At 42.8% G+C, this 27,839-nt stretch overlaps 1 protein-coding gene across 3 annotated transcripts in view; it reads right to left on the bottom strand.

The window, feature by feature from the left end:
• The window catches only part of LOC137411395 (tetraspanin-1-like), a 47,386-nt gene that overhangs the window by 5,790 nt on the left and 13,757 nt on the right, over positions 1-27,839 (bottom strand). For all 3 annotated transcript variants that reach the window (XM_078769708.1, XM_078769709.1, XM_068096746.2), the window contains exons 3-6: positions 15,289-15,489; positions 13,857-13,931; positions 9,954-10,067; positions 1,998-2,120 (exon numbers count right to left, since the gene is read on the bottom strand). In XM_078769708.1, the coding sequence (XP_078625834.1) occupies positions 1,998-2,120; positions 9,954-10,067; positions 13,857-13,931; positions 15,289-15,489 (513 nt within the window). The remainder of the gene's footprint in view (positions 1-1,997; positions 2,121-9,953; positions 10,068-13,856; positions 13,932-15,288; positions 15,490-27,839) is intronic.

Here is a 27,839-nt window from a genome sequence, read left to right as displayed (position 1 = left end):
GGGATTACCAATTAAGTTAAAAAGACAATAATTTAAGGTAATTACAAACTTTTGATGAACCCCAAACAGTGTAACATATTGAAATGTGACATATTTTTGACTCCAAACTCATTACTGTCCTCTGTCATGGTGTATCAAGATGGTCTAACATGTAACCCTGCATGCAGTATAACGGACAATAGTGCAAAGATTGTCACCATCCAAACCTTTAATATTTTACTTATTTAGAACCTTAAATGTCTCATTTATGCAACTAATGGGATAATGAGGCAATCCATCATGGTCTGTACCAAAATAACATTTTGCATTCATGGTGAGGTGGTATCAGTTTTTCAAACTCAACTCATTTTGAATAATAAAGTTAATTATAATTTAGAGTTCGCAAGTGGTGAGGCAAACAGCAGCTGCAGATTTCAAACCTCATCTTAACACGTCCATACTTATTAGTAATAGACCTGCCTCTGGTCGCTTTGCTGATGGGTTCCATTAAAAGACCGCATGATGTACTTCACAAACGTATTGCATGTATATCTGATAGTGTCAAGGAGGACGCAAAATGAAGTAAAAGTCGTGAAAATACGTTATTGTTTTTATACTCGTTCATAATAGGTAGTTGTTGTTGTTGTTGTTTGTGTGCTACTTCCATGTGCTTTTATATAATTTTGCTATTTTACTTCAAAAAGTATTACTGTATTTCCTTTTGTGTGGCTCCTTCCATGTCCTTATAAAGGATAATAAATATAGAATAATTATAATGTCACAGAATATAATAACATAACATCATAGATTAATACATATTTAATTATTATATGTTATAAAAAATTCCCTACTGTCATAAAATAAGAAATGTTACCATTGGACCCACTATATTAAAGCCTGTTGTCCCGCTTCTTCTTCCTCAATGCTGGAAACATGGGCTTTTAAAACACTACAGACAAGTAAATGTGATTAAAGCAACAAATTTTTGTTCCAAGTAAATGGATTATTACCTTTCCAACCAAGTAAATGTATGGATTATTACCTTTCCAACCAAGTAAATGTATGGATTATTACCTTTCCAACCAAGTAAATGTATGGATTATTACCTTTCCAACCAAGTAAATGTATGGATTATTACCTTTCCAACCGAGTAAATGTATGGATTATTACCTTTCCAACCAAGTAAATGTATGGATTATTACCTTTCCAACCGAGTAAATGTATGGATTATTACCTTTCCAACCGAGTAAATGTATGGATTATTACCTTCCCAACCAAGTAAATGTATGGATTATTACCTTTCCAACCGAGTAAATGTATGGATTATTACCTTCCCAACCAAGTAAATGTATGGATTATTACCTTCCCAACCAAGTAAATGTATGGATTATTACCTTTCCAACCGAGTAAATGTATGGATTATTACCTTCCCAACCAAGTAAATGTATGGATTATTACCTTCCCAACCAAGTAAATGTATGGATTATTACCTTCCCAACCAAGTAAATGTATGGATTATTACCTTTCCAACCGAGTAAATGTATGGATTATTACCTTCCCAACCAGGTAAATGTATGGATTATTACCTTCCCAACCAAGTAAATGTATGGATTATTACCTTTCCAACCGAGTAAATGTATGGATTATTACCTTCCCAACCAAGTAAATGTATGGATTATTACCTTCCCAACCAAGTAAATGTATGGATTATTACCTTCCCAACCAAGTAAATGTATGGATTATTACCTTTCCAACCGAGTAAATGTATGGATTATTACCTTCCCAACCAAGTAAATGTATGGATTATTACCTTCCCAACCAAGTAAATGTATGGATTATTACCTTTCCAACCGAGTAAATGTATGGATTATTACCTTCCCAACCAAGTAAATGTATGGATTATTACCTTTCTAATGGTACCATTTGTATTATTCTATGGCAGCGGAAACTCTTTAGAATAAAGCGTTACGGATGGAGAAACTCAGCTCCTTTTAAATATAGTAGTGAAATCAGCTCACCTGATAGGCATTGGTCGAATTGCACGGCTTGGTTGCACAGCACACGTCAGGAAGAGTGGTTACGTTATTTGCAACTTGATAGGCAGTAAAATCAGATGTTCCATTGTAGCCGCAACATTTAAACTAAGATGCACAGAAACAAGAATCAGATTAAGGTACACAATACATGTTATAATATACACAATCGAAATGCAAAACTTCCAATTACTGGAAATAACACTGACAAATTAACAAGATTATATATAAACAAGAATATACACTCAGTGTACACAACATTAGGAACACCTTCCTAATATTGAGTTGCACCCCATTTTGTCCTCAGAACATCCTCAATTCGTCGGGGCGTGGACTCTGCAAGGTGTCAAAAGCATTCCACAGGGATGTTGGCCCATGTTGACTCCAATGCTTCCTGCAGGTGTGTCAAATTGGATGGTCGTGGATCTCGACTCCGAATAGCTCGTTCCATCTCATCCCACAGATGCTCAATTGGAAAGAGACCTGGTGACTGGGCAGGCCACTGCAATAAGCTGAATTCAGTCATGTTCATGGAACCATTCCTGAACAATCCTAGCTTGTGGCATGGGGGCATTATCCCACTAAATAAATCCATTCACAGATGCATACACTGCTGCCATGAAGGGATGCACCTGAAGATGTTCAGATATCCTGTGGCATTCAAACGTTGCTCCACCTTTATCAAGGGGTCCAATGTGTGCCATGAAAACACCCCCCACACCATCGCACCACCACCACCAGCCTGCAATGTTGACACACGGCATGATGAATGCATGTACTCGTGGTTTTCTCCATACCCTGGTCCTCCCATCAACATGAAACAGCAGGAACAGGGATTCATCAGACCAAGCAATGTTTTCCCAATCCTCCAGTGTCCAGTGTTTTCGTTCCTTAGCCCACTGCAACCGCAGGTTCCTGTTTTTTGCCAAAAGAAGTGTAACTCTGTTCAGTCCACGGCTGCCATACCCCATTTGAGTGAAGGTACAACGAATTGCGCATTTTTATGGGTCTTTCAGCACCAATATTGTACTGGACTCTCAGTTGACCAAATATAACCGATCTGTTGCTCTGCACAATTCACGTCAGATCCTTCTTTAACCTGTTTCCACCCCTTCATCTACACTGATTGGAGTGGATTTAACAGGTGCAATCAATAAGGGATCATATCTTTCACCTGGATTCACCAGGTCAGTCTATTTCATAGAAAGAGCAGGTGTTCCTCATGTTTTGTACACCGAGTGTGTGTGTATATATATATATATATGTAGGAAATCGTTTTTACAGTGGACCTGAAAGGTCCCATGGTGGGATGAATGAGAGCACTTGTGCCTTACAAGATACAGGACAGGTGGAGGAAGTGGGGGAACATGTAACCCTGCATGCAGTACAACGGACAAGTATAATGGTCACAGAATATGGTGGAAGGAAGAAACAGAAGGATGTGAAAAGGGCTGGAAGGTGCTGGAAAAATGAGAACAAAAGAACCACTGCTTTGAAATCAGGTTTGACATTTGGATTAGCTGGCCCTGATAGTGCTGGCAGGTGGGCAAGTTTGCTACTTAAGTGTGGGTGAACCCAGCATAGCTTGTCCTGGAACAAAGTGACCCAGCGGGGCTCGTTCCGGCAGACAAACCTTCAAGCGGGCAGTACGTATTTGTATTGAGGCTTCCATCTAGCCCAGCCCATTCTGAGGTGATCCTTACATACCCACAACCCCAGCCCATTCTGAGGTGATCCTGACATACCCACAACCCCAGCCCATTCTGAGGTGATCCTTACATACCCACAACCCCAGCTCATTCTAAGGTGATCCTTACATACCCACAACCCCAGCCCATTCTGAGGCGGCCCTGACGTGCTCACCATAGCGCGCTTGTATCGAGCTGCATTCTGGGCTTTATGCTTGCAACGCAGGGCATGGCTTACAAGCGAGCACAATGCATGCAGCCTTTCCCCATTGCTGCGTGTTTGAAGGGGGTGGTTCTCGCGCTGCAGCTGGAGGAAACTTCCATTTTAGACCATGAGCCCGTCCAAAAATTGCTACCATGAGAGGACACCAAACTTTGGTTGTTTTATCTTATTTATATACCCATGGACATAACAAAACAGCATGATGGACTTCTCAGTCGGGTAGCTCAAGTTTTTTATTGGACTTTGAAGATTTCACGATTTTTGGCCAAGCGGTGCCTAATTTCTTAGAATATGTTTTCAATAAAAAAAAACAAAAAAATGGTAATATGAGTTGTTTTTCATGATGTGGATGTAATCAATGTATGATTGGTTGATCAAACTGTTTCTCTCTCACAATGTTGATCATTTTAAAAGCACTTAATACGGTCCCGTAGGCGTTGGATAGGCATTGACGGAGGTCAACTTTGAATAAAATTGTGATCGGATGTAAGGATGATGAAAATCATAGTGTTCCAATTGTTAACAACATGAACATCATCCTATTAAATGTTAATTAAGTGGTATTTACTCATATTAATCCATACAGCATTATTCATCAATACATGTGGTGTTTACTGACATGCTGTCTTCCGAGAGTGACAAGATGACGGGAGGGAGCTCAGATTCACAACACTTCTCATGTTTGATGACGCTGGGTATGATTAATCTCTTTATTCCCTTTACACTATTTAAGTTCAATTTGATAAGTATTTTTCTCTGATTACATAAGATTTTAACATATTTCAATTTGCCATAGTAATTGACTTCGAAAGCAGACAGCACTGCTATAACTGACACTGAATGTACCAATATTTGCCAGAATTGTTATCATGGTTATTTCTCAAATTGGTAATTAAATTGCTGTATACTGTATCTTTACAGGTGAACAGATAATGGGTGAAACTCGGAAGCCAGCCAAGAGGCCTCATCTTGAGGAGAGGACCTGCATCATTTGTTCAGTGAAAGCGCCACTCAGTGAACTCACCAAACCAAAGGATCTGCAGTCCATAGAAGCACTACAGAATGCTGCCAGGATACAAGACTTTGATGCCATCCTTAATATCTGTGCCGATGAATATGACTCAAAACTATAGTATCATTGGAACTGCCGTTCGTCTTTTACACACAAGAAAACACTCGCTAACTTTTCCTCAAAAGAAGACTCTTCTGCTGCCAGAGATCCGCGGACACCCAGGCGTGATGGACCTAGTTCATCTCGTGTTATGGATCAAATTTGTATTTTCTGTGACAAGAAAACCAAATACATCACAGGATTCAAAACCCGTGAACCACTCATGCAGTCTTTGGAGCTCCTCTGATGACAAGGTTCGACAAGCAGCCGTTCGAAAATCTGACAAAATTCTTGCCATAACATCACGAGAACTCGTGGCAGCAGAAGCCCACTACCATAAGACTTGTTACAGAAATTACACGAGGGATGAGAAGCTCAAAGTTGTGACTGCTAGTATGCCAGACGAAGATGTGGCCTATCAAGAAGCAGAACAAGAATCGTATATGATGCTATTCAAGTACATAAGGGACACTATGTTCATTGATCCTCAGGCGGTTCGACTGACTGTCCCAACTGAGAAACTTGTAGAATTCATGAGAATCTATGGCTACCATGATGTGAAGAAACAGACCAAAAATCCTATTCGGCGTAAGCTAGATGCAGAATTCTGTGAGTCTCTCCACTTCATCAGTGAGGCAAATGGTAGGATTCTTGTATATCCTGACAATTTATCAGTTGCACAAGCTGTTGGAGACAATGCCATACTCAAGGATAAGGTTCAGGAACTGAAGTCCACACACGACATTAAACATATCATTAACCAATCGGCAGTCCACATCAGAGGCCAAATCAAATCCATGCCAAAGATGCCATGCCCCCCAAAACCTGATGAACGTTCCAAGAACAGCGCAATGACAAACAGGAGATCCCATTCTTTGACCGATTGCTGAAAATGAGCCTGAAGACATTCGACAACAAGAAAAAAACAACACAGAAAGCTGTCAACAACGAAATAGTCCTGAAAAGCGACCGTAAACTATTTGGGCACATGCTGCTGGTGGCATCGAGCAGGAAGCTCAACATGAAGGATGTACTTCAGCATCCCCTTGGACCTTTTCCTTGGGCTCTAGCAAATGATGATGGGAGCCTGAAAAAAACAAACAAGTCAACGTTAGCAAGGAAGTTGGAGGGCAACTCTTCTGCTGCTGAGACTATTGCACAACCGTCAGCCTGTATGATTGATGGCATGAGCATGATTCACAAGATGCGAGGTGATAACATGACCTTTGAGGAATTGTCAGATCATCTGCTTGTGTCCGTGCTCCGAGCTTCAGAAGGCAGCACAAGGGTTGACTTGATATTTGATGTGTATCACCAAATGTCCATCAAACGGGCAGAGAGGTCACTGAGGGGTTCCGACCAAGGAACCCGCTTTACCAACATTGTGCCCGGCCACAAGATCCAACAATGGAGATGTCTCCTTGCATGCGGAGAAAGTAAAATGAAACTGATCAGTTTCATTTTGACACAATGGCAGCAACCGCAACGAAGGCAGCAACTAGCCCAAAGAACTGTATACTTTACAAGTGGAGAAAAGTGTTTCAAACTCAACAGTGACTCTGTATCAGATGTGGCAGATTTGGCAAGTACACAAGAAGAAGCGGATACCCGGATCTTGCTACATGCTAAGCATGCTTCTGGCAACTACTCATCAATCATCATAGTTGCTGAGGACACAGATGTATTTATTCTGTGTTTAGCCTTCCAAAGAAAGATTGACTGTGACATGTACATCAAATGTGGATCTGCAACCAGAATAAGGTATATTGATGTCAAGAAAGTAGCTGATGCCATCGGTCAGAATGTATGTGCTTCATTGATCGGGCTGCATGTGTACACTGGTTGTGATAGCATCAGTGCATTCAGTGGACGAGGAAAATTAGCTGCTCTGAAACTTCTGAAGGAGAATGTCCAGTTCCAAGCAGCTTTCACAAAACTGGGGCAAGATTGGACATTGTCTGCAGAATTACTGGCGTATCTGGAGATGTCCACCTGTCGTCTTTACGTGGCACAGACAGACATCGCACACGTCAATGAAATTACCAATGATTTAGAATCAAGAACGGAAACGTAGACTCTTCACAGTTGCCTCCATGCATGGATTCCCTAAAGATGCATGCTGTGAGGGCAAACTACCAAGCAGCCATTTGGCAGAGATCCCTGACCAACAAGCCCAGCATACAGAGTCCTGTTGACAGTAATGAGTGGACCCTGGACGACGAGGGACAGCTCATAGTCAACTGGATGACTGGTCCCATAGCACCCGATGCGGTCTTGGGATTCCTTTCATGCAAGTGCAAACGAATCTGCCAGTTGCCATCGTGCCAGTGCATGGCGAATGGCTTGAAATGTGCGGATGCCTGTAGGCTGGAAACATGTGACAACATGAAGGATGACGATGTGAATGATGACTTCATCGATTTGGACAATTCGGATAGTGACGATGAATAAATGAGTAGATGTACAACTGTATATGTATGCAATGTTTGTTATTATCTGATTCATGGATTTATGCTGGAAGAGCATTTTATATGTGGAGCATGTGTTACTATGAAGTATTATGTCTGAAAACAGGACTACATACAAATGACTTTCCAAAAAAACTACTTGAATACGATATGATATTGTTTGTCAAGATGTCAATTTTATTCTTTTGTACTTGGATATTTTGTATTTACTGAAGGCAACAACAGTAAAACATTTTAGCGTGTAATCATCATTAGTTTGTCTTCTGAATTGGAGTCATGTATGTGAGGAAATGTTGCATATGAAAGGGGCAAGAAAGAAAATTGTTGTGTCTGTTTGGCTCAAGGCTTAGGCTCAAAATATAATGAGCTACAATATGGTTAAACTCTTTGAGACAACTTCAAAATCTATATTAAATTGAGTTTTAACATGTTGTGGTTAGTGTAACCTTATATCACGATGTACCACGAGTCTCGGAAACAATTTCGATTGGTTTGATAAAGTTGTACCTTTAAACATGCTCGTTTGAGGATTGTTTCTGTTTTGCGACCCCTATCTCACATTTTTAGCTCTACAGACATTAAGCTACTCTCCACAAATATCCATCATGTTGTTTTGCGTTACAGATACATATAGCTAACAGAAAATAACTAAAAAGTCTGGTGCCCTCTCATGGTAGCAATTGTCACAATTTGGCCAAGAAGCTCATGGACTAATTCCACTGAGGGAGTTTTTGACAAAGCCCTCACTTCCGCCCTTCTCGTGTCCAGCAGCAAGGGGAAGCCCCCCCCCCCACCCCCCTCCCCCTCGCATGTAAAAGTTGCTTTGTACAGTGCACATAATCGAACGACTTGGCGTTCCACTTCCCTGTACAGTACCTGGCGTGTTTGAAAAGGTGTTCCGAGGGACGAATGTAGTGGTGCAAGAAGGTAATAGAAGGTATTATTTAGGTAGTAGGTTGTAGACAGCAACCGCTCAGGGTAGTACTACCTTAGGAGCGTTAAAGTGGTGACCGGAACCATCTTACATGCTTTCTGCCTCACTTTCTGCTGGTCTTGCTTTCTGCCTCACTCAAACTATAGGTACGGGGCTAGCTTTGATCTCTCTCTCTTTCGTGCAAACAAACATCATACACCTTTCATCATACGCTTCTCTTTTATTTCAGGCCTGGCCTCGATGAGGATTGTATAGTCCGTGACTGGGGCCTTCAACATAAAAAAAAGAATTAAAAAAAGGTATGATGGCCGATCCAGAGGATTATTGGTAATAATATTAATTGTTACTGATAGTGGATTTATAGTCTGGTGTTGGCTTAGTGGTTAGGGTGCTGGCTTGGGATCCTAGGATCCTCGGTTCGAATCCCGGTCGATCGCTGAATTAACGCCAGGGAGGGTTGACTCAGCCTGTCATCCTTCTGAGGTCGGAAAATTGAGTACCAGTTCACTGGTAATTCTCTGTGTGTCGCAAGGGGCGACTAACAGGGTTGGCGGCAGGAAGGGCATCCGGCCGTAAAACTGCTTCAAAAAACAGGGGACCACGGTGCCCGAAAAAGGCCAACCCCTGCTCTGTGGGGAAAAATGGCCTCTCAAGGTGGCTTACTAATAGTGGATTTGGTTGTCGCTGCGGGTTTGGACAGAAGCTAATGATAAATGAGTGAAGAGTTGAACAAATAGATGGACCAGAGGTGTGAATGAACCAGTCGTGGGATTGAACAGATGGATTGAAAGTGAGCGAATAGACAGATCAAATTGATGGACTGAGTGGATTGAAACTCGGACAGAATGTAGATAGAGAAAGATTGCTGGAATAAACTGAGTTGTTTGAAGTGGCCAGGTGTATGAGGTGTTGCATCTCATGTTGGACACATGTTGGACACATCTCTGCTCTGCGGGGAAAAATGGCCTCAAAATGTGGTTCTTCTTTCTTCTTCATCTCATGTTGGACACGCATATGAGGGACATATGAGGTCTCTTCATGCTGTAGATGAATGTTCCATATTCATACTTTGGTAATAATTCTCTGTATCGGAAAAGGTCTAACATTTTTGAGTATATCTTACATTCAAAAGGGGATGCAATTAGCTTTCCCATCTGCTCACGCTCACTTGATTTGAAGATCTCACATCCCATCTGTAGTCCTATGTGGATATTAATGATCTCACAGTGTTACTGTATTTGAAAAAGGTCGGCCCTTGGGCGAGTTTAATACTTCAAAATTGTCTGAACTATTTATCTACTATCTACTGATATATGCTTCAAAAGCTCACCATCCAAAATACGCCTTAAATTTTATACCTATACAAATATGTAGTACCTATAAAGATGCATTCAATACTAAAATTTACTTGAGCAGTCACAGATCAATCTCTGAAAACAACTACAGTGTATCTTTCATTTTACATTCCTGAAAGGTCAAATCAGCAATCCACATCCAATAAAAGTGACTTCTCTCACCTTGCTCATGAACAAGTCCCAAACCTCAGTGATGATCTTTCCTTTTGGATTGGATTTCCTGCCATATTCTTCCTTCAGGTGTTGGCTTGCTTCTGCTTTTACAATGTCCTCTGCCTACAAACGAGTAGCAAAGTACAGCTTACTTCCAGTTGGACTTTATTTCAAAAGTTTTGTTTTAAAACAATTCAACATCATTTCCAACTTCTGCTACTTGAGAGAATGCAGCACTCAATAACCCCCCCACCCCCATATATATATATATATATATATATATATATATATATATATATATATATATATATATATATATATATATATATATATATATATATCTGTGCAGTAGTCAGGTTCACTATGTTTTTTCGTTCAAAATCATGGTAGATTAGCAAACCTATACATTTTTGGAAACGTTATTACATGGAAAATCTGAAAATCAATGTTTACATTTGCCAATTCCGACCAATTCGATTCGACCAATTCGACCAATTCGACCAATCGACCAATCCCATTCGACCAATTCGACCATTCGACCAATCGATTCGATCGACCATTCGATCGATTCGATTCGATTCGATTCATCGAATTCGATTTGATCGACCATTTGACCAATTCGATTTGCCAATCAATTTGACCGACCTTTTGACCAATTCGATTTGCCAATCAATTTGACCGACCTTTGCTTGTGTGGAACGGACTGTGAAAACGATGCGGACTATATTGTCGGATACGACACACAGGACAGTGATGACGAACTCTAAATGGCATATTCTGTAATCGTGTATGTTTGATGCCATTGACTGCCTGTGTATATTTTGTCATTGACTGCCTGTGTAGATGTGAACTTATACTGACTGCATGTGTATATATGATTTTGCTGACTGCCTGTGTATGTTTGGTGATATGAATTATTGTGACACATTTTGATGTTATTAACTGCCTGTACAAAATGATAACATGTATTTGATTATGCAACTTATCGCGAATATAGACAGTATTTTGCAATTCAAAACCTTTGATTCGTGTCTTACCATTCCCCATAGCACTCATTTGATACTTTCATTGGATTCCTTGTCCCTGAAAATATTAAATTTTTTTTAGGGTAATTAGAGGCAGAAATAGAACAAAATATGTATTTTACAGTGGCCATTTTGAAAATCCAAAATGGACGCCATACAGGTATCTCTCCAAATGTAAACATTGATTTTTAGTTTCCTTATGCTATAACCTTTCCAAAAATGTATAGGTTTGCTAATCTACCATGATTTTGAACGAAATATAATTTATTGACATAGTGAACCTGACTACAGTGTCTGTGTTGTGTTGTGTTGTGTTGTCACTTAACTACTCCCTCAAACTTTTGTGAAATCCTACCAAACTTCTGGTATGCACCTATCTCTCCCGTCGGTATGTCCTAAGGGTATATTTTTTGAAAAATCTTCCCAATATATATATATTTTTGGGGGAATTATTTTTTGAAATTTTTTTTTTCAACTTAAGTTTTCAACTTCAATTGTTTATAAAATGTAATATCACGTATATTACAAATACATTTGTGCATTATGATTGCTTGAATTATGATTGGTGTAAACTGTAAACCACGACAAAACAGCAACTCAGGTACAGTCATTTATCTGTATATCTACATATCTGGGCAGTGTCTGTGTTGTCACTGAACTACTCCCTGAAACTTTCGGTTCCGTGGTTGTGAAGTGTTTTTAATAACGTGGTGGTGAGGTGTTTTTAATTACGTGGTGGTTGAGGTGTTTCTAATTAGTTGGTAATAAGGTGTTTTAAATTACATGGTGGTGAGGTGTTTTAAATTACATAGGGGTGAGGTGTTTTAAATTACATGGGGGTGAGGTGTTTTAAATTACATGGTGGTGAGGTGTTTTAAATTACATGGTGGTGAGGTGTTTTAAATTACATGGTGGTGAGGTGTTTTAAATTACATGGGGGTGAGGTGTTTTTAATTACGTGGTGGTGAGGTGTTTTTAATTACATGGTGGTGAGGTGTTTTAAATTAGGTGGGGTGAGGTGTTTTTAATTACATGGTGATGAGGTGTTTTAAATTACATGGTGGTGAGGTATATTGAATTATGTGGGGGTGAGGTGTTTTTAATTACATGGTGGTGAGGTGTTTTTAATTACATGGGGGTGAGGTATATTGAATTATGTGGTGGTGAGGTGTTTTTAATTACATGGGGGTGAGGTGTTTTAAATTACGTGGTGATGTGGTGTTTTTAATTACATGGTGGTGAGGTGTTTTTAATTACGTGGTGATGAGGTGTTTTAAATTACATGGTGGTGAGGTATATTGAATTATGTGGTGGTGAGGTGTTTTTAATTACATGGTGGTGAGGTGTTTTTAATTACATGGTGGTGAGGTGTTTTTAATTACGTGGTGATGAGGTGTTTTAAATTACATGGTGGTGAGGTATATTGAATTATGTGGTGGTGAGGTGTTTTTAATTACATGGGGGTGAGGTGTTTTTAATTACATGGTGGTGAGGTGTTTTTAATTACATGGGGGTGAGGTATATTGAATTATGTGGTGGTGAGGTGTTTTTAATTACATGGGGGTGAGGTGTTTTTAATTACATGGTGGTGAGGTGTTTTTAATTACGTGGTGATGAGGTGTTTTAAATTACATGGTGGTGAGGTGTTTTAAATTACGTGGTGATGAGGTGTTTTTAATTACATGGTGGTGAGGTGTTTTTAATTACATGGTGGTGAGGTGTTTTTAATTACATGGTGGTGAGGTGTTTTTAATTACATGGTGGTGAGGTATATTGAATTATGTGGTGGTGAGGTGTTTTTAATTACATGGGGGTGAGGTGTTTTTAATTACATGGTGGTGAGGTGTTTTTAATTACATGGTGGTGAGGTGTTTTAAATTACATGGGGGTGAGGTGTTTTAAGTTACATGGTGGTGAGGTGTTTTAAATTACATGGTGGTGAGGTGTTTTTAATTACATGGTGGTGAGGTGTTTTAAATTACATGGTGGTGAGGTGTTTTTAATTACATGGTGGTGAGGTGTTTTTAATTACATGGTGGTGAGGTGTTTTTAATTACATGGTGGTGAGGTGTTTTTAATTACATGGTGGTGAGGTGTTTTTAATTACATGGTGGTGAGGTGTTTTAAATTACATGGTGGTGAGGTGTTTTTAATTACATGGTGGTGAGGTGTTTTTAATTACATGGTGGTGAGGTGTTTTTAATTACATGGTGGTGAGGTATATTGAATTATGTGGTGGTGAGGTGTTTTTAATTACATGGGGGTGAGGTGTTTTTAATTACATGGTGGTGAGGTGTTTTTAATTACATGGTGGTGAGGTATATTGAATTATGTGGTGGTGATGTGTTTTTAATTACATGGGGGTGAGGTGTTTTTAATTACATGGTGGTGAGGTGTTTTTAATTACGTGGTGATGAGGTGTTTTTAATTACATGGTGGTGAGGTGTTTTTAATTACGTGGTGATGAGGTGTTTTAAATTACGTGGTGATGAGGTGTAATCGTCCCAAACTTCCAGTCTGCACCTTCCCCTTCCGTATGTATGTGCTGTCGGGTTCCTTTTTGAATTTTATATATTTTTTCAATCTAAATCTTAAACCTAAATTGCTTATAAAAATGTAATATCACAAACACAACAAATACATTTGTGAAAAATAATTGTTTGTATTATGATTGGTGTAAATCATGACAACACAGCAACTCAGGTACAGTCATTATCCTCAGCTAAAATAAGCCCGTTCCTCAGTAACGACGTGTGGTGAGGCGAGCGCAGAGAGCCGAGCCTAGCTAGTATATATACATATATATATAGACATATACCCCCCCAACTAGCCTGGACTTTGTTTACGGAAAAAAACCCATCTCAAGAGCACATTGAAAAGGCCTTACCACATCGGCATACACCAAAGCAGCAACAGCAGCAGCAATCTGCGCAATCAAGATTATCAATACGATAATGAAGAACTGGGAAGGAAGAGGAAACATTTCACCAAAGGTTAAAAATACATTTCACTTTCCCCCAATTACATGGTTTTGTTAATACAAACTGAACAAATCAAAAGTTCCTCCGAAACTCAAATTGATAATTGGAATTGGAACAAAATTACTTTATTTGTTTTTTTACTTTCATCCCAATTTGAAGCATTCCTCTCAACACCACATTTCATTTGTTGAACCTTTAATTATATTTTAATACTAATTGTACCCATCGTCCACTTCAAAACATGAAGAACTTGGCTGAATGAGTTTCCTGAACTGGTTAATTTACACTAGAGTGCTGTAAACGGTGTTTACTCAGTTTATGGAGTGCGGTGGAAATTTCCAGGCAATACCAAGTGATTTGTGTCAATTGTGAATGCTTTGTGGTTATTGGAGGAAATAAAACACTCATGTTGTGGAGTCAGCCACATCAAGGGTAATCCATATATTACGTAATGCATTTTCCGGCAATTTTACAGACTCAATCGCCCTCTCACTCAACCCCCCATCCCACAGCTCCCCAACTGTGAGCCGTATACCCACCTCCTCACCCCCTCCTCTCCCTCCACCCCAATAATTGCAAATACAATACACCACCCCTTGCCCTCCCCACCCCAGCGAGAAAGGATGACACAAGAAGATTCAAGTTTATGAATATTCACCATGAATAGTCTATTTCAACACAAGGCCCACCCCCACCCTCAAGACTCTCTGCTCACCCTCACTCCTTCATTCCTCTTTTCTCCCGCCTCTGGAACAAACTCCCTCACTCTCTTCAATCTCACTCCTCCCTCCAGGTCTTTAAAACAGCTGTTCACCACCATCTCTTATTTCCCCCCATCCAAAACCTTGATCTTTTCTGCCCCCGTTGATTCACCCCAGATCCACTTTTTTTTTTAAAATATCGACTTCTTTCTTTCCTGGAAGTTCTAGTAGTGTCCATGTGTTTTTTTTAACCTCCCGCACCCCCCCCACCCCCCCCCCTTGCCATGCCTCCTCCCCCCAAGCTCTCTCCCTCCCACAGATCTCCCTGTTCTCTGCTGTTGTACTTGTGTGCTTCCCTCTCTCTCCCCATCTTGTCTCCCGCTCCCTTTATTGTATGTTTTGTGTGCTGGTTTTTTGTGTGATTAATGTTAGCTCTCACACGAGCCTCCATCTTGTATACCAAAAAAAAAAAAAAAAATAGCCAAAGAATTATGAAGTTTCGACTCAGATGCAGGGAACCACATACAGACAGGATTATAACTAGACAATATCAGGTAATAGAAACATCTTAATTGGATTATCATTTTTGTTAGATTTCCATAATGTGGATATACATACTTCTACTATGTCTACATACCGTGATAAGCAGACATTTGCTCTCTTTGTAAGCTCCAACACAGCCTATGAAGCCAATTACGATGAGCAATAATCCAACTGCAATGCAGAAGTACCCAACGTTCGCAAAATGGACATTGACTGCAGGACCCAATATATTGTTGAAGGACGAACCATCCACTTTCACCCAGATGCCGGCCGCCAACAGAGTAAGTCCTCCAAGCTGTTAGGATACAGGAGTCATGACGTCAATAAACTGTATTGTACTTTATGGAACCTTTACTCAATGTGAATACCTGTGGTACTGAAGGCAACACAAGGTAATCACAGCAACCTGCAAAAAATACAGTATATATACTAAATACAGTGTGTGATCGCATTAGGAGAATTGTCTGTACCTTGGGAAGAGAACATGGAGAAGGTGCACAAGAGGAAGAGAGGAAAGTACAGTGAGCTGGAGGCAGAGTGCTGGGAGGAGGGTTGGCGAGTTTCTTGTCAGCCATTTGAGGTGGGGTGTAGAGGGTATATTGGAAATTCCTTTTCTGGCTTTCTTGCTCGGTTTGGAGTGTGTGGGACAGAAAGAAGGAGAATGTGTGACAAAGTGGCCCAGGTTGTTTTGAAAGGCTCATTTTGGAAATGGAGGAAGTTTATGGAGGCACGTTGAACGGTGTAGGTTGAGGTTGTGGGGCGTGGTTCATTTCAGCCTAAAGGGGTAGTGACTGAGTGTGGAAGATAAATGGAGATGTGTGAATGGTGTGTGTGTGTGTGTGTGTGTGTGTGTGTGTGTGTGTGTGTGTGTTGCATGAGTGGGTGTGGTTTTGAATGAATGTGTTTTTGCTTGAGTGGTGAATGTTGTAAGGCTAGGTGGTTGGTTGGTTTTTTTTTTTTTTGGTATTCTATTTTTGTTGTGTGTGAGTGAGTGGGTGAGGGTATGTTTTTGTGTGAGGGTGTGTTTTTGTATGAGCGGGTGGGTTTGTGCATGAATGAATTTTTGCATGAGTGTGTGGGTTTTTGTATGTTGAGTGGTGTATGTTGTAAAGGTAGGTGGTTGGTTGGTGTTGTGTTTTTTGTGTGTGAGTGAGTGGGTGAGGGTGTGTGCGTGTGATCTGGTGTGTTTTATTGGTGAGTGTTGAAAGTTATAAGATGGGTGTTTGAGTGCTCCACCATGTTTGCATGTTTGGTGCTGTGAATTCTGGGACCGGAGGGGTTTTTGTTGTCGTCTGGGGTCTCACTGGCTGGGGGTGGGGGTATGTATGCATCCAGGTGTAGTTGCTGCATGTGGAGGCGTATGTGCCCCTGCTGGCCCACCTTGGCTGGCCGTATCGAGGTTGAAGGGGCAAAACGGGATGATGCTGAGGACCTCGATTGAGGACCAGGTCAGTGAGGCACACTTGTGACCAGGTGAGTTTTGAAATTGTGTGTATATATATATATATATATATATATATATATATATATATATATATATATATATATATATATACAGTATATACATATACAGTCACGTGAAAAAGTAAGTACACCCCATGTAAAGTTTTGATTTTTTCAACATATTTCAACATACAGCTATTTGATCTTCATTTCAACAATATTGACAGATAAAGGTGATATAATATAACAAATACCATGAAACATTTACATTTTGTAGTCCATTGTATAATTTAAATAAACATAAATGCAAATTTCGCATGTGGAAAAAGTAAGTACAACCTTGGCTCCAATAGGTGGTATTGCCCCCTTTGGCAGAAACAACCTCAAGTAGGCATTTCTTATAACTGTCTACCAGTCTCTGAGATCGACTGGGAGAAATTTTTGCCCACTCCTCCATGCAGAATTATTTCAGCTGTGCGATGTTTCAGGGGTTTCTTGCATGCACAGCTCGTTTCAAATCCGCCCACCACATCTCGATGGGATTTAGATCCGGGCTTTGACTTGGCCATTCCAGAACCCTCCATTTCTTTCCTTTCAGCCATTCCTTGGTGGATTTACTGGTATGTTTAGGGTCATTGTCATGTTGCAAGGTCCACCTTCGGTTGAGCTTCAACTTTCCGACAGATGGCCTCACATTATCCTCAAGCACCCTCTGGTACAATGAAGAATTCATAGTGGATTCTATGATGGTGAGCTGCCCAGGCCCTGATGCAGCAAAGCTGCCCCAAACCATAATATTTCCACCACCATACTTTACAGTTGGTATCAGGTTCTTGTGGTCAAATGCTGTCTTTGGTTTTCACCAAACATGTCTGCTGGTACTGTGGCCAAATAGCTCTACCTTTGACTCATCTGTCCAGAGCACATTCTTCCAGAAGTGCTGGTCTTTGCCTAGGCAAACTTTAGTCTTGCCCTGATGTTCTTTCTGGACAGCAAAGGTTACCTCCTGGCACACCTCCCATGTAGATCAAATTTGTGCAGCCTCTTTCTAATGGTAGACTCGTGCACTTTGGCATCAACAGTGGCAAGAGCTACCTGTAGGTCCCGTGATGACATTCTGGGGTTCTTAGAGACTTCTTTCAGCATCTTGCGGTCTACTCTCAGGCTGAACTTGCTAGGGTGGCCTGGCCTGAACAAGTTGGCAGTTGTTTGGAATCTTCTCCACTTGTAGATGATCTTCCGGACAGTCGAATGATTGATTTCAAATTGTTTGGAGATCTTTTTAAATCCCTTCCCAGACTCGTAGGCATATATAACCTTCTTTCTGAAGGCCCCAGAGAGCTCTTTTGATCTAGGCATGGTGACGCCGCACACTTCAACAACAAAGAGCAAACCAAACTAAATGTCTGAGGTTTAAATAAGACAGGTTCCTCTAAGATCCTCTCTAACGATGTTCTAATCAATTGCACCTGAGCTGGTGCACCTGATTCTAATTTTACGTATTTGAAGTAGTGATAAATGGAGGGGTGTACTTACTTTTTCCACATGTGAAATTTGCATTTATGTTTATTTAAATTATACAATGGACTACAAAATGTAAATGTTTCATGATATTTGTTATATTATATCACATTTATCTATCAATATTGTTGAAATGAAGATCAAATAGCTGAATGTTGAAATATGTTGAAAGAGGCAAAACTTTACATGGGGTCTACATACTTTTTCACGTGACTGTATATACAGACTTGGCATTTAATATGGAAATTTTTTTTTTTCTTGACTTGGGTTTACTTTCTGAACTCAGTATATCAATCTGGTGAGTTTATTTTACCCTTCGGCGATGTCTTTGTTGAAGAACCATGTCACTGATTGTCTTTCGCAGCAAGAAGTCAATAACAGGATTATATCACAGGTGGCGTGACAAAATCTAAGGACAGGTACATTTGATGATTGGCTTCACAATCGGGTATATAAGGGTTGTTGCGTTCTGTATTAGTGGAAAACAACTGCTGCACGTCTACAAAAGTTATTGCCGCTTCCTCTGGAGATGGTCCGTCAACTTGGCAATGCTGATTGTCATGGAGTGGTGGCTTTACGAAATTCTGGCATGAAACAGCGTGCTATTGCTCGGCAGTATGGCATCACTCAAGGTCAGGTGTCAAAGATCCTGAAACGAAATGCTCAGAGGGGTGTCCCTCCTCCAATCTCGAGGCCAGGACGTCCACACAGAACCACAAAGAGAGATGATCGCCAGCTGCACCGGTTAGTCTGCAATGGCCGTACCAAGTCAGCTAATCGGCTTAAGGCTGAGTGGCAGCAACGACAAATGTGCCTGTATCCAGAAGGCTAGTCAACCAACGACTGGTTCAAGCAGGCTATCGTGCCAGGCGTCCCCTGGGAAAGCCACGCCTGACCAGACAACACAGCCAGTGCCGATTGCAGTGGGCCAGAGAGCACCGTTAATGGCAGCCAGGACACTGGAATCACGTGACCTTCAGTGACGAGTCTAGATTTCTGGTCTGTCGTCAAGATGGCCACGTCCGAGTGTGCAGACAAGTGCATGAAGCCCACAACGAAGATTGTATAGTGCCAAGAGTCCAAGCTGGAGGTGGTGGGGTGACCGTTTGGGCTGCTTTTCATGCAGGGGGCAAAACTGACCTGGTTGTTCTGAATGGAAACCTGAACCAGTTCAAGTACAGGGTCATTCTGGAAGAAACATTGCTTCCATTTGCTCGTGCAGCCTTTCGAGGAAACTTTGTCTTCCAAGATGACAATGCATGGCCTCATCGTGCTCGCATGATCCAACACTTTCTTGCTGACCGTGGTGTAGGGCATATGGAGTGGCCTGCCATGTCCCCGGATATGAATCCGATAGAGAACTTGTGGGCAGAATTAATGCGTCAAATCGACAACTTGGACCAGCAGCCCACCTCTGTGCGTGAATTGCAGCAGGCTATTGTCACTGCATGGCAAGCGATTTCTGTCCAAACCTTGGCAAATCTCGTGAACAGCGTGCCTCGACGTGTACATGCTCTCCTGAATGCTCGTGGTGGTTACACGAAGTACTGAACTGTAATTTTACTGTCCGTAATCCCAGTCATAATTTAGCTTTTGTTTTTTCTTGAATTTTTTTTTGGCTAATGTGCAAAATAAAGATATACTTCTGGAAAACGTACAGAAGTTTAACACAGTACTGTCCGTGAATTGAGTTAGATATCAGTTTACATCACTTTCAAGGATCAATTTATTTGCTTCGAAATGTCAAATGTGGTTTTTGTTTCTTTTAAAGGTCACATTAACAAAATCTAGAATAATTTCAACATAATTCCAATGAACTTCTGGTTCCAAGTCATCTTGAAAAGTAAGTTCACCCCCACCAAAAAAAAATGCCATATTAAATGCCAAGTCTGTGTGTATATATGTTGGAACCCATCTGTGGATCAGTCCCATCGGCCGATGGGTCTGACCCATCTGTGGATGCACGAGAAATGACAATGCAGACCCATCGGCCGATGGGTCTGCGCCATCTGCGGATGTGTTGTTCACCTTGAAGGAATGTGTTGACAGAATGGTGCTCTTCAATTAGGTACACAGTCATTGGAATTACATGTGGTAGGAATTTAACAGAGATGATTTTAAAATGTTTTTAAACACATCTGACCCATCTGTGGATGCACGAGAAATGACAAAACATGAGGTGTTCTTCTGATAATAGCGGAGGGTAATGTTAAATTCCTTTAATTAAATTAAATAAAATATAATTTAAATTAAATAAAATAATAAAATTTAAATTTTAAAAATAAAAGTTAAATAAAACATTTAAAAATCATCTCTGTTAAATTCCTACCACATGTAATTCCAATGACTGTGTACCTGATTGAAGAGCACCATTCTGTCAACACATTCCTTCAAGGTGAACAACACATCCGCAGATGGCGCAAACCCATCGGCCGATGGGTCTGCATTGTCATTTCTCGTGCATCCACAGATGGGTCAGACCCATCGGCCGATGGGACCGATCCACAGATGGGTTCCAACATATATATATATATATATATATACAGTCACGTGAAAAAGTAAGTACACCCCATGTAAAGTTTTGACTTTTTCAACATATTTCAACATACAGGTATTTGATCTTCATTTCAACAATTTTGATAGATAAAGGTGATATAATATAACAAATATCATGAAACCTTTTTTTTTTTTTTTTTTGTATACAAGATCGAGGCTCGTGAAAGAGCGAACATTAATCACACAGAAAGACAAACCGACACATAAAACAAATAACATCGGGAGCGGTAGACAAGATGGGGAGAGAGGGGGAAGGACACAAACACAACATTTGAGAGCAGGGACCGAGAGACATCGAGAGATCTGAGAGAGGGCGAGGGCTTTGGGGGCGGGGGGGGCATGGGAAGGGGGCGGTGGGAGAGGTATAAAACATATGGACACTGCCAGGACTTCCAGGAAAGAAGTTGGAATTTCAAACAAGGTGGATCTGGGGTGAATTAGTGGGGGTAGAAAAGATCAAGGTTTTGGATGGGGGAAGATAAGAGATGGTGGTGAACAGCTGTTTTAAAGACCTGGAGGGAGGAGAGGGATTGAAGGGAGTGTGGGAGTTTGTTCCAGAGGCGGGAGAAAAGAGGAATGAAAGAGTGAAGGTGAGCAGAGAGCCGAGATTTCGGCAGTTTAACCATCAGAGGGTTGCTGGCAGATCTTGTGCGACCTGTAGGAATATTTGGGGGACAGAGCACAGAGAGAGCTGGGGGAGCAAGGCCGGAGAGGAGTCGGTAGAAGACAGAAAGACCACCTACCTGCCTGCGGTGAGTGAGTGAAAGGCCCTCAGAGATAGCTTCATCGCGGGAGATTCCAATGATTTTGAAAGCTTTGGATTCAACAGCGTGAAGCCGAGCCAGGTGTGAGGCAGGAGCACCAGCCCATAGGGGAGAACAGTATTCCATTGAGCTGCGGATGAAAGCCTTGTATGTGGTGAGGAGCTCAGGTGTGCCGAGGAAGGACTTCGCACGACGGAGGATGCCCAGTCGGCGACTGGCTTTGGAGGCCAGCTTGGAAATGTGGTTTTCCCAAGAAAGATCATGGCAGATAGTGAGACCCAAAAGCTTGAGCGACAGAACTTCTTGGAGAGGATTGTTGAGAAAGTAGATGGGAGGGTTGTCCAGTCGATCTTTTCGGAGAGACATAGTAAGAGAGTGAGATTTGTCAGGATTGAAAGACATGTTCCACTTGTTTGACCAGTCTGTGATTTTGTCCAGGTCTTCAGAGAGTGAGGAGGCTGCAGACTGCCGATCTGAGGGAAGAGGAATGGAGCGGCAGAGAGTGGAGTCATCAGCAAAGAGATAGAGAGGATTTTCCAGAGAGTCGGAGAGATCATTGATAAAGACCAGAAAAAGCACAGGGCCCAGCACACTTCCTTGGGGAACTCCAGCCTGAACAGGAAGGGGAGATGAGAGAAATCCATTCAGGGCCACACGTTGACTACGACCAGAGAGGAAGTCCGCAAGCCATGCATGGAGATTTCCATGGATACCATAGGAGGAGAGTTTGGTGAGCAGAGTTGGGTGCCAGACCGTATAAAAGGCCCGTGATATGTCAAGGGAGACAGCTCTGATTTACTGTTTGGCATTGAGGACCTCCATCCATTGTTGAGACAGCAGAAGCAGCATGTCCAGAGTAGAGTGACCTGGTCTGAAACCAAATTGATGATCAGAGATCAAGCCATTGGAGAAGAGGAAAGATTTCCTATCCGAAGCAATGATGGATTCCATGACTTTGCTGATAATTGGGAGCAGGCTGATTGGTCTGTAGTTGCAAGGATCTGTTTTTGCACCTTTTTTGTGTAAAGCGGTCATGTTAGCTGATTTCCAGGATGCTGGCAGATGACCTTGAGCAAAAGATAGGGTGAAAAGAACAGAGAGAGGGTGAGATAGAGCGGCAGAGCAGGATTTTAGGACCTGTGGGCTGATGCCGTCTGGTCCAGTTGCAGAATCAGAGTCGAGGTTTGACAAAAACTCCTCCACCTTGTCAGGAGAGAAGGACACAGAGTCCAGGAGCAGTTGGGTTCGACTGGGAAAGGTGGGAACAGAGAGAGATGGGTTTGGGACTAAGGATTTTGAGGCGAACACAGAGTTGAGGCATTCGGCTTTGTCACATGCGATGTCAACTGTGTGGCCATTTGAGGTAAGGGAGGGGATGGAGGGGGAACAAACACCAGAAACGGATTTGACCAGACGCCACCAGGATTTGGAGGATTTGGAGGTTTTGAAACAATTATGATTTGAAATCCAGTCTCATATTTCAAAAACCTCAATATAGAGCAGGAATTAATAATCAAGAATGATATTTGGTCTACAACTTATTTAACGGTCTCAATTATTCCCACCTTGTACTGTTAGCTGGAGAAAGATTTTGGCCCCTCTGAAGTCAAAGTTGAGTTTGACTGAAGATTCAGGAATTTGTAATTTGTTCATGGTGTCGGCGATAATTCGCCTACTCTTATTGGAAGACACTGCGGGATCGTTTAGTCGGGTCAAAAACATAACTAAGAACAGACAGGTCAAGGATAAGGCTTCATTAGGTTCTCTCTATTAGGAGAAAGTAAAAAGGTCATTCCTGAAATAAATAAATGAGAAATAAAGCACATTTAACAATGAGATATACAGAATGGAGAGAGACATTGCTCTGCAAAATAAACATTGTCTTGGCAGACCTAAATTGGGGTTAACAATATACCTATTCGAAACATGCAATTAATATATAACTATTCAGCTAATTAATCCTTTAACCCATAAGAATCCATTTCATTACATTATGTAACAACAGTTTCATTTATTGCCCGCTGTCCCTCGGATGAGATTGGAGGCGGATGTATATATATACATGTATATATATTTTTTGTCGTGCGAATATCCTCCGGTTAATACCAGGGCTCGCGAATGAACAAACGGCTTCAATTGAGGCGACGACCAAATACGGAATTTGCTATCACAGCACGGGCAAAAGAATGAAGAAGAAGAAGCGGAAGCGCTTATCTGGAGAGGGAACAAACTCAAACGGGAATCTGGGTTTAGAAGGTAATTTAAAATAATACAAGGGTTTATTTACAAGGATAGCGGGACAGGAAAATACGCGATGATAAATAAAATATCCTAATCGGGACGTCCCCACTCACACTTAGGATACAGCACAGGGGAAATGAATTTATAAAAATAAAACGTTGTGTAATGTCCTGTGGGGTGTGGCCTTATCTGTCAGTCGTCAAGGAATCGTCGGCTCCAAGCGCGCAAGCCCGCCGCGGCTTTGATGTCGGCGGGAAACAGGCCTCGATGAGCGCCTGTTCGCGTGCCATCAGGCCTCACCGAACGCATTGCTGCAAGCCCCTCGCCAGTCGCACCCAAGTTCCCGTCCGCTCGCAGCACCGAAAGCACCAAAAAGCACCAACAGCACCAAAGGTCCAACACAGGGCTTGTGATCTCCACACAAGGTCGATCTCCAACACGAGGCACAAAGAGAATGGAACGGAAAAAGCGTGGAAGGAAGGAAGGACACGAATCAGCCCAGGCCAGCAGAGAAGAGAGCGCAATCCCGGCGAGCCGGCAGTTTTACTGCTCGCCCTGTGACATCAGGCCTTTCTTTCTCCAACCAGAGCCTCGTCTCTTGACCTCTAGAACGTTCGCACTTGCTGGCTTTCTCCCATTTGTCGAGTGCCTCCCACTCCAACCAATCACCCGCTCCCTGGGCGTGGCTATCCTACCACGAGGCTGGTTGCTAGGCCAGCTGGTGGTGTGGCTGGTTGCGGCCCCATTGGCGGTGCCCCGGCCTGGCTCCTGCCCGTTTTCCAAAGTCGTTGTGGTAAGGGAGGGGAATTATTTAATGAGTGCACTGAGGACCTATCTAAGTGTTTAAATGAGTGCGTTGCCATAAGGGACACAGGTTTGATGATAGAGGGGACGACGAACAAAGGAATCTTATCCATAATCCCTGTACTATTTAGTGATTATCACTACACAACTACCTGTGGCTACGACAGCTCCGCACCTCTACCATGCAAGGGTCATCGGGACAAGCCAAGCAGTCGAAACGCCAACATGGCCAATGAGTGTCCATAAGGGTGAGAGCCACCATCCATCCTTCGGCCCCCCTGCAAGGAACACAGCTGCACTAGCCCCAGCTGGCCAATGTGGTGAGCACCTGCTGCCAACAACACGACCGCACACACAACCTCAGCTCTGGGGGAGACGGTCGCAGTGCATGGCATTCCCCTCACGTCACCTACACCACCCTCGTCCCCCAGTCCACAGAACCGCAGCCCCCAGTGCTCACCCACACTTGACCACACCAAGATCCAGTCGACAGCCATGCTCCACCAGGAGACTCACCCAGAACACATGGTCCACACACCTCGGACACCCATAGCACCACGTTGACCCCCCAGACTACCCAACTACATCCCCATGACTCCGCTTCCCAAATATTGGCACAGTCACCCCCGCAACCAGTTGAAAGCTGTGTCTTACTAATCTATCAATTTTATCACAGCCTCCAACACTTTGGCTGCACACCTGGATCAATAATGGTGCCACTGCTGTCAGTGACCACCATGACCTTTCAAATTTCACCCTTAAATTTGCATCTAACCCTCAGATTACCCATGCCAAACATTTTTCACATTTTACTAAACTCACCAAAGAAGAGTGCTTCTCCATACACATGCCAGCCGAGCATGGCCCATATGCTCGGCACGTTACCAATTCCCAATTCAACACTCCCATGGCTCTCTTCCAAAACCGAGAGTCCGCAAATCATAACGAGACATCTGTGGAAGATCATTCTCACCATCATGTTCCACAGATGCCCCAATGGTTGTCTGGCAGGCTATGTCCATCCCTGTCCATGCGGTTCGACCCGCATCCATAGACCAGCACAGCATGTCAGGTCACCACATGCTGGTTGTCCCAGAGTCTCAGGGAGAGGGTGCCAGGCCACATGCCCGGGTGGTCACTACATCAGGCCCAAGTTGGCCGTCCGTGGTGCCACCATCAAAGCGCGACCCACAACACCTCCCCATAGTGGTCCTCAATATATGCCATCACAGGCTTGAGAAACCACCTCGGACCCCCCGGAGATATTAACCCCCACCAGGGTCCGGTGATCCTGCTGGCCTGAGCCATCCGCTCGGGTGGCGCCCCAATGGACAAGGGACGCCACACTCCACCAGACCCCCCGTGGGGCCCAGGTCATAGCACGACACCCATGGCTGGACCCCACGTCCAAATCTCGCCAGCACAGCCCCCCAGCTGGCTGGCATTCCCAATTTTTAAAAGGGGCAACTTTTGCCTGAGGCCATCACCAATGACCTCTCCTGGTCCAAATTCCACAGCCCAGGGACCAACTCCCTCCAAGGCTGCTCCAAATCACATTCCCATTTCCATATAAATTTCTTTTTCCTTTTAAAAATCTTGATTCCCACTGCCAAACCACAGCTGGAGGTAACAACCACCTCAGGTTGTTCTGCCCCTCCCTGCAACTGTTCCAAATTCCCAACAGGGACCAAATTTCCCAAAGGCTCTATCTCCCGATTCTCCAATGTCCAAATCCAGCCTGGAGCCAACGCACTCCCCCAACTGGTTCTGCAATTTTGGAGCCTCCTGTACCCAATTGGTGTTTGTGGTGAGGGTCCCCTCGGTCACCTCAACCTCCTCCTCGGACCGACTCACCTCCTCCCCGAAACTCCTTTAGAACTGGTCAACCTCTACCTCCCTGGGACTGTCCCAGGTCCCCAGCCGCTGTATCACATCATCCTCATAATCATCCCCCATCAATTCTGGCTCTGACAGGCCTTCATCATTATACACCTGGTCCGGTTCCACCACAAGGACCCCCAATACCTTTGCCCCCTGTTGCACTGCACAACCACCCTTGTGCTGCACCATTCCGAATTCATCCCCCTGTTGAAGTGTTGTGACATCCATCCGGCCCCGATAAACCTCCAGGTCACCATGTGGGAAACATCCCCCATGACAATTTTCACATTCCCCATTCACCTCTTGGCACTCCACATTCACCTGTTGGCATTCCCCATCTACCTGTAGGCATTCCCCAGTCACCTCTTCACATGCCGCAATCAAATTTTCCCCATTTAAATTTCTACCTTCCCTTCAATCGCACTGTGATTCCAATTATTCCATTCCCGGCTCCTGAGCTCCGTGCACATCTGCATGGGCCGTACTCTCTTCCATTGTCCCATTTAACTCCCCCCGTTCAGATCAAATTTCTGCCAACCTTGGCTCCTCCTGGGCCCCAACGGCACCATTCTTTCGTCCTTCCTCCAATTTACTCATACATTCATCAATTTTAATTCCCATTCGCTCACTGCGCTCTCTGAGCATCCATTTTGTTATTTAATCGATCATCCCGAGCATCCAGTTTAGCCAACCATCATCTATCTATAATTCCAGTAATCTCTGTTTGTACGTTTGTACGTTTGTACGTTTGTTTGTCTGTGACCGCTGTTTCTCGACAACCACGGGTCCGATATACTTTTAACTTGCCAGGTATATTGCTGGGGACCCGAGGATGTGCCTTTTCAAGGTTTCATATTAATCGGACAATTACTTACCGAGCTATGTCCAAAAAACGATTCAACCAATCAGAGAGCAGCGAACTATCGCGTGTGCCGAACGTGGCGGACACACTCTGCCTCGGATGGCACATTTGAGAGCGTATTCATTTATTTCACGTTTGCAAACTATGTTGGCGTTAAACTATGTTTTAAAACTAATAAAAACGAATTTGCGATTCATTCGCTTTCCTGCGCGTTTGTGCACGCGATGGCGATTTCTTTACCAAACTCCGGAAGCCGTTCGCTTTGGACCAAACCATTTCATGTAAATAGAGGGGGGGGGATATAATTTTAGATATAGATATAGTACGGGCAATGCCCTAGTTCCAGAAATTGCATTATGGCCTGGTTGTCTATGGGGGCCGTCCCTACGGCGGGGGTAGCTCTATCGCTACTCTCTACCCCATCTACCTCCGATTCACTTCCAATGCGCTGCCCATATTCCATAGTTCCTTCCATATTGCTTACCTCTTCCATCCGTAAAGAAGAAGTAGCTTCCCCGCGCATATTTTACAAGAGGAACCGATTTTATTTAACTGACGCGCTCTTCGCGTCCC

Source organism: Myxine glutinosa, chromosome 1 (genome assembly GCF_964187855.1).
Source record: "Myxine glutinosa chromosome 1, kmMyxGlut1.1, whole genome shotgun sequence".
In the NCBI taxonomy this organism is placed as follows: Eukaryota; Metazoa; Chordata; class Myxini; order Myxiniformes; family Myxinidae; genus Myxine; species Myxine glutinosa.
The sequence above is the reverse complement of the archived record's forward strand: the minus strand, read 5'-3'. Positions and strand labels throughout refer to the sequence as shown.